Source organism: Pelobates fuscus, chromosome 9 (genome assembly GCF_036172605.1).
Source record: "Pelobates fuscus isolate aPelFus1 chromosome 9, aPelFus1.pri, whole genome shotgun sequence".
NCBI classification, from domain to species: Eukaryota; Metazoa; Chordata; class Amphibia; order Anura; family Pelobatidae; genus Pelobates; species Pelobates fuscus.
Window position 1 is genome coordinate 15433722 of NC_086325.1, and position 9192 is coordinate 15442913.

At 35.8% G+C, this 9192-nt stretch overlaps 1 protein-coding gene across 2 annotated transcripts in view; it reads right to left on the minus strand.

Moving 5' to 3' along the window:
* Window positions 1-8721, minus strand: part of MEIS3 (Meis homeobox 3) — a 29725-nt gene extending 21004 nt beyond the window's left edge. Inside the window, exons 1-2 of one of the 2 annotated variants that reach the window (XM_063431270.1) lie at window positions 8487-8721; window positions 1368-1570 (exon numbers count right to left, since the gene is read on the minus strand). In XM_063431270.1, the coding sequence (XP_063287340.1) occupies window positions 1368-1570; window positions 8487-8498 (215 nt within the window). In that variant the 5' untranslated portion in view covers window positions 8499-8721. The remainder of the gene's footprint in view (window positions 1-1367; window positions 1571-8486) is intronic. The other variant, XM_063431271.1, reaches the window with a different exon arrangement.
* Window positions 8722-9192: the final 471 nt, after the last annotated feature.

Below are 9192 nucleotides of genomic sequence, written 5' to 3' on the forward strand. Positions count from 1 at the left end.
GGCACGGGAGAATAAGACAGTCTGCGAGAAGCATGGGAGACAGAGACAGTCTGCGAGAGGCATGGGAGAATGAGACAATCTGTGAGAACCACGGCAGTCTTTAAGTGCCACGTCAGGCTGAGATTTAACGCGCGTAGCCAGCAGTTTACATACATAAAATTAGGGTGGAACAATGTGCACACGTACAATACACTAAATATTGAATGTGCAACCAAACGTGAACAAAATAACTAAATGTGAGAAATTTTTTCTTTAACTTATTATTCAACAATTTAGTTTTTGTAAATAAACCTCACAAACATTTGCAATGCAATAAAATAATAAGTATGTAAAACCCTAAGCACAGGGCAGATTCCAACTTTTTGAAAACTGTACAGTCTGTGTATATTGTCTGTGTGTATATAAAGGAAGATGCTGTGTATACTGTCTGTGTGTATATAAAGAAAGGTGCTTTGCTGTACATACTGTCTCTGTGTGTATATAAAGGTAGGTGTACATACATGCAAACTATACAGTCTGTATATACTGTCTGTGTGTATATATAAAGATAGGTGTACATACATGCAAACTATACAGTCTGTATATACTGTCTGTGTGTGTATATAAAGGTAGGTGTACATACATGCACAACATATTACTCAGTGTGGCATTAAATCACAGAAAAGAGAAAAACAAAAAGGATCAGGGTGCCACAATCCCTATTGTATATGTAAAATTATGAGCTGGAATGTTGAAACCTCATAAAAAGAGAAAAAAAAACCAAACATAAACACCATAGCGTAACCTTTAATAAACATAAAATGTATATAGACAAACAAACACACTCACGTGGAGAAGTGGCACATAATAATTAATTTAATGTGCAAAAGCTCATGTTGCCAAAGGCAAATGTTCCACCAAGTCCTATAGGTGCAGTTCAGTCCATGATGGAAATAGTACTGTGAGCCCAAAAACTTGGAACACCACTGCTGCAGCTGGACTTCTAGGCTCAGTTATTCACCTAGCCTAGCTCTAGTTACATTTACCGGTAGTTAAATACCCTCGCTCTGTGTATTACACACACAACCAGTGCCTAGCCTAACACTCTATCTATAGATTTCCTCTCTGTGTATATTATTTATTGATTTATAAAATATTTTACCAGGATGGATACATTGAGATTTATCTCGTTATCAAGTATGTCCTGGGTTGTGTGTGTTAATATTACATGTGGCATTATAAACTAATATACAAATTAATAAAAAAAATAACAATAACAGTATTATGTGTCCTGTGTGTTTATAATTTAAAATTTGTAAACAGAACCAGGTGATGCCCATTTTTGGCCCTGACTACCCTATCTATCGCGGTCTCTAAGGAGATCTTACCCGTAAATCTCGTCCTTTTCCCGTTTTAAGCCGTCATTGCTGCCCATACCAGGGGGCATTGGGACTCTGTGACCTGCCCCGGCAGAGCCATACGGAGAGCCTTGACTTAGAGAATGGTGCTGCAGTGCTCGTCCCGCATGGGCATCTCCAAATCCAGCCAGAGGTATCCCATCTAATCCCGGATAATGAACCATTTCATCATACTGAGGAGGAAAGTGGAGAGCGGTTAGTTACCGATAAGTAATACTATATGTTCCAGCGATTACAAATAACCAATACTATATGGTCTGTCATTACCAATAACCAATACTATATGGTCTGTCATTACCAATAACCAATACTATATGGTCTGTCATTACCAATAACCAATACTATATGATCTGCCATTAATAATAACCAATACTATATGGTTTGCCATTAATAATAACCAATACTATATGGTCTGCCATTACCAATAACCAATACTATATGGTCTGTCATTACCAATAACCAATACTATATGGTCTGCGATTAATAATAATAACCAATACTATATGTACTACCACTAATAATAACCAATACTATATGGTCTGTCATTACCAATAACCAATACTATATGGTCTGTGATTAATAATAATAATAACCAATACTATATGGTCTGTCATTACCAATAACCAATACTATATGGTCTGCGATTAATAATAATAACCAATACTATATGGTCTGCCATTACTAGTAACCAATACTATATGTACTACCACTAATAATAACCAATACTATATGATCTGCCATTACCAATAACCAATACTATATGGTCTGCGATTAATAATAATAACCAATACTATATGGTCTGCCATTACCAATAACCAATACTATATGGTCTGCCATTACCAATAACCAATACTATATGGTTTGCCGTTAATAATAACCAATACTATATGGTCTGCCATTACCAATAACCAATACTATATGGTCTGCCATTAATAATAACCAATACTATATTGTTTGCCGTTAATAATAACCAATACTATATGGTCTGCCATTACCAATAACCAATACTATATGGTCTGCCATTACCAATAACCAATACTATATGGTCTGCCATTAATAATAACCAATACTATATTGTTTGCCGTTAATAATAACCAATACTATATGGTCTGCCATTAATAATAACCAATACTATATGGTCTGCCATTACTAATAACCAATACTATATGGTCTGCGATTAATAATAATAACCAATACTATATGGTCTGCCATTACTAGTAACCAATACTATATGGTCTGCCATTAATAATAACCAATACTATATGGTCTGCGATTAATAATAATAACCAATACTATATGGTCTGCCATTACTAGTAACCAATACTATATGGTCTGCCATTAATAATAACCAATACTATATGGTCTGCCATTACTAATAACCAATACTATATGGTCTGCCATTACTAATAACCAATACTATATGGTCTGCCATTACTAATACCCAATACTATATGGTCTGCGATTAATAATAATAACCAATACTATATGGTCTGCCATTAATAATAACCAATACTATATGGTCTGCGATTAATAATAATAATAACCAATACTATATGGTCTGCCATTACCAATAACCAATACTATATGGTCTGCGATTAATAATAATAACCAATACTATATGGTCTGCCATTAATAATAACCAATACTATATGGTCTGCGATTAATAATAATAACCAATACTATATGGTCTGCCATTACCAATAACCAATACTATATGGTCTGCGATTAATAATAATAACCAATACTATATGGTCTGCCATTAATAATAACCAATACTATATGGTATACACCAGCTGCGGCTTACAAACAGCAAGCCATCCTCGTATACGTGATATGTCATTTAGTAATGAAATTGTCACATATAGGATAGACTGTGTTACACATGATCTATACAGCTATATATTATATGTGATTATAACACAGCACTAAATACTATATACTGCTTAATAGTGATAAGTTATGAACTACTTTACATTGATAAACACTATAATATAATATTATTACACATCCACCCGCCAATAGCCATTGAAATTCAACCCTGGTAAGCAGTCTATGGCTTTCAGCATTGACTAACTTGTAAGGCCCAGCTAGTAGTGCAGGACTTTCACCAATACAGTAATGTGTTCTAAAATATACTACACTATACATGCATACATGATATATCTCCACAGTATGAGATATGAATATAGTATAAAATAAGCAATATACATAATGTTAGATATCCAATAAATGGCTATCAAAAATTATAACACAGAGTGTTATTACCTTACAGCGAGGACTGTCCCCTATAAACATATCCTTGAGCAGCGTGTAGGTATATTATATACAATATACACCTTTATGTCAGCTCTGTGTGTATCCTGGCATGTACTGATGTGGCCCCCTTACAGAATTTATTAACGCCAGAGCCCTGGTCCACGGCCCTTTTACTGAAAACATTGGACAGACTTACTCTGGATGATACGGCTAAATATCACACATCACCCAGCACACCAAACGCCTCGAAATAGACACGTTTACTTTATGGGAGAGTGAAAGGGAGGTGGACAATATGGTTCGACATTAGTGACTTAATCAGCTAGTTATATCTAAAACTTTCTGAATCAATGGAGTATATTGCTACAATGTGCATATATATATTATATTATATTAAACTCATATATATCAAAATGAGATTTGCTATATAACATGCATTATTGCTTAATGGATATGACATAACTTAATTATACATCCACAACGAGAGACACTAAAATATTATATATTACCCTGCTATATAGTATTCTGTTTTATCACAAAACAAAACCTATAGCTTCGAAGCACACATTATTACAGGAGTTTATTATACAACTCAACACAGAAACTGCCTTATTAACATTATGCTGCCATACTGAATATGATGAGACATTCTAAAATTTTATTGTAAGACTGCACTCATTACTATCATTACACGATTATAAAACTTTATTATGAATTCATATAACATATGGTATAAACTAACTACATACTGCACTATTAAAAACATCACAAAATCCAATATTTGATATCACTATTATACAGGAAGACATCATATATCTATACTGCAGTTATATATTTATCTAAAACATAATATTATATAGCATGGAGCTGATACTATATATATATATAGTAACACATTTAAGAATTATCTACCAATACGGTATCTATAACTTTGGGAAAAGTCCTTTTACTATTTCGTATGCGATATCCATCGGATTAAATGATCACATTGCTTAAATATGTCCACATATAATATAATACTGAACACATATATATTTATATCCACTACTCAACAAGGAACAAAATATCCCACTCATACACTCACTGTATATAAAAATATTCATTCAATATATCTAACGGAGGAGAGCCAGATTTTATAGGGCTCTTTTACAGCGCCTTTACCTCGTCCTGTCTGCAATAAACTCCAAGCTATGAATCCAAGATTTGTATTCCAGATATCCCATTAAATAAACATGAATTCACACACGTGAAAAAGAAAACAATTTGAAGGACAATCACACAAACAATAATATTAACGTGTACAAACACTAAACTCCCCCAATTTTTTTTTTAGCAAGTCATTGTTTCCTTAACGATTTTCAAACTCTTTCCTCTAAACTCCCCGAATATTATAATAAGTAAACTGTTTGGCTTTGTTTTAGAGGGGTTTTTGTTTTGTGCTTCAATTTAAAGTAACATTTTGTTTAGGTTTTATCGTATCTAAACCCCAGGGATGTTGGAAAATAAAAATAAATCTGTCAATATAAAATACGTTTTACTCGGAGAAGCCCAGCCTGTTTATTTCCGCCTGACGGGATTAGTTTGTAAATATAATTAGTGTTTGAAATTACCCTCATTTTAAACAGAAAAGTCAAGTTTTGAAACAAGGGATTTTCACACTAAAGGATTTAGGAAAGAAAGTGTTCTGTATCATTCCCAGTTAGTTGGCCACTCTGGAGTTAGGTTATCTTTTTAGATCATCTAACAAACAACACACTTTCTTTACAAACATAATAATTATTAAACAAACAGACTGATTTTTGCTTGGCCTACCAAAAATAATAGATTTTTAAAAACTCTCTCTTAGAATAAAACTTTTTTTGCTTAAAAGTTGTTGTTTTTCAGTTGTCATAAAGAAAATACATCTCTTCATTTAAACAGAAAACATCCTACATTTTGATGACAAAACCCCCTAGTTGCCCCCAGGAATTTACTCATATTTAAAAGTGGCTTTCTTTTTAAGTTGTTTTTTTTTTTCCGTGATTTTTTTTTTTTTTTTTACTTTAATGTCTAAAATTTAAGAGTTTCTCAAAAACAGTAAGGACGATTGATTAAAAAACAACAAGAAAAATACAAATAAAAAATAAAACCACTCTCCAGCAAATGGAATCTCCCCAGTTCCCCTACACAGCCCCCAGATTCAGACCCTGGTGCCCTGGATGTTTAAAGCAGTTGTTCAGCTTACGTTTAGTTAAAAGAGCGTGTAAATTGCTGCTCACTGATTTGAGACACACATACACACTTTTCAAACTTAAAATAAGATTTTTTAAACCAACTCTTGGGAGGGTCAGGGCTATTCACAGTAAAATGATCTGATTCTCCTCTTGTGGTGAAGGAAAAAAAAATAACAATAAAATTCTCTATACTGCTTTGTAAACCTCATATAATGAGTTTAAAAAACAAATAAAAGGTGTGTGTGATATAACTTACACTGTATGTGTACATTATCTAATGTGAGCATGGTGTGTATTTCATGAACGCTGGACATTATATATCATGCATACACGTTATAGACTGCATTTCAAACACATATATTGTATATTACACATTATATTTTAGACTATATAATACAAAGACACACACACATTATGGATATACAGACTGCGTATTATATACAAACATACTACATTCATAGAATATACAGTATATATACACACATTATATACAACACACATACATTATATATTATGCACACTCACTATACACATTTCCATTATGTTACAGAAACTATATGCATGCATGTTGTTGTACATATTATACATACACCATATATATTACACACATACATCACACATTAAACATACTATATACATACACTACATATTACAAACATACTATATATTACATACATACTACATATTATATACAACATATTACACATAGCATATATTGAACATACTACATATTATATATATATATATTTTATATATTACACACATCATATACTAAACATACTATATATTATATACATACACTATATATCACACACATACATATTATATACATACACAATATATTACACACATCATATATTAAACATAATATATATTAAATACATACAGGATAGCAAAAATACTATATATTATATACAGACACTATGTATTATACACATGCTCTACATTCACATACACACATTATTGCACATTACGTGGCATATCTACCTATACACACAATATGCACACACACTATATCACAGTGTGCTGATTATTACATATACATTTTATTACACACACACACACTACATTATATACTAGACACATACACTATAGCTACAAACAAATTATCTTACATTCACACATTGTTCCATACACATTATGTAAATATATTATATGACACACATACTATACATAAATATATACATATAAAAATGTAATATACAAATACATATATATATTACACACACATTATATTAATACACCATTATATATCACTCACAATATATTAATACAGTTTATATTACACACACATTCTATTACACTATACATAATATACATGTTATATTACACACCAATTGTATGAATACTATATATTACACACAATTCACTATACCCAACATACACTATATCTTACACACAAATTATACTAATATAATATATATGACACACACACTTTATTAAAACACTGTATTATAACAATACAATATATTACACACACACACACACACACACACACACACACACATAATATCAATACAGTGTATATCACACACATTATATTAATAAACTATATATTGTACACACATTATATTAATAAACTATATATTACACACACTCATCCTATTAATATTATATATTAATTACATAGACATTAACACTATATATTACATTTAGAGAAAGATTTGGGCTGGTGAGAGGAATAAAATCCCACAACATATTTTAACATTTTTAAATCCTGTTAAAACTTTTAGCCCTTGAAATGCTATTTTTGCTGTCTTCCTTGAAATCCCATGTTTGTCCATCACAATGAAGCTTACTGTAACGGTTTAAATCCCATTAATGAGGCTGTCAGAGCGAATTCATAGAAATCACTGCGATTTTTACTGAACTTCCCCCGGCTGGCAGTTATTATGGGGGTGCTCGGGGACAGGGTGGCACATTTAGGAAAGTTAAACCCACACAGTAAAAGTTTTCCAGCCGGGTGTTTTGGGGGGCAGATGTTTGGTTTCGTGGGTGCCCGGGATGGAACGTTAGCGAGATACAGTCAGTGCCCGGGATAGATTGTATCCAGTCAGTGCCCCGGTGCCCGGGATACATTATGTCCAGTCAGTGCCCGGGATATAGTGTATCCAGTCAGTGCCCCCGGTGCCCGGGATGGAACGTTAGCGAGATACAGTCAGTGCCCGGGATATTTTGTAATCAGTCAGTGCCCCCGGTGCCCGGGATACATTATGTCCAGTCAGTGCCCCCGGTACCCGGGATATGCAGTAAGTATCAGGGATACATTATGCCCAGTCAATGCCCCCGGTGCCCGGGATAAATTGTATCCAGTCAGTGCCCCCGGTACCCGGGATAGATTATGTCCAGTCAGTATCAGGGTACATTGTATGCAGTCAGTGCCCGAGATACATTATATCCAGTTAGTGCCCAGGGTAAATTGTATGCAGTCAGTGCCCCCGGTGCCCGGGATACATTATGTCCACTCAGTGCCCGGGTTATGCAGTCAGGATCAGGGATACATTGTATCCAGTCAGTGCCCCCGGTGCCCGGGATACAGTGTTTACAGTCAATGGCCCCGATACATCGTATCCAGTCAGTGCCCCCAGCCCTGGTGAAGCGGTGCCCGGCCTGGACCTACCCTTTGTGCCATTCCGAGAGGATCCCGGGGACGAGAGGACAATGGACGGGGAGCTGGTGGCTGGAGATGTCCTCAGGCTGGTGCCCATGCAGGGTGTCAGATGGGCATGGTGCTCACACACGGGGGTCCCTCCTCTCCTTCCAACAAGCAATGAGCAGATCCGGAAATACAGGGGCCTTTAACTCGTCAGCTGCCAGACCAGCCCCTCCCAGCAGCCCTAACCCTCCAGCAAGCACAGCCATGCACCCACTGCCCCCACTCTGCTCTGCACCCACAACAATGCACCTACTGCCCCCACTCTGCACACACAGCCCCCACAACAGTGCACTGCCCCGACTCTGCTCTGCACCCACTACAACCACAGCCATGCACCTACAACAATGCCCCCACTCTGCAACCACAGCCATGCGCTCACTGCCCCCACTGCAACCACAGCCATGCACCCACTACCCCCCCACACTACAACAACAGCAATGCATTCACTGCCCCCACTGCCCCCACAGCTATGCACCTACTGCCCCCCTACTACAACCACAGCCATGCACCCACTACCCCCCCACACTACAACCACAGCTATGCACCCACTTCCCCCTCAACAGAGCACTGCCCCGACTCTGCACCCACTACAACCACAGCCATGCACCCACAGCCCCCCTCTGCACCCACAACAATGCCCCCACTCTGCAACCACAGCCATGCACCCACT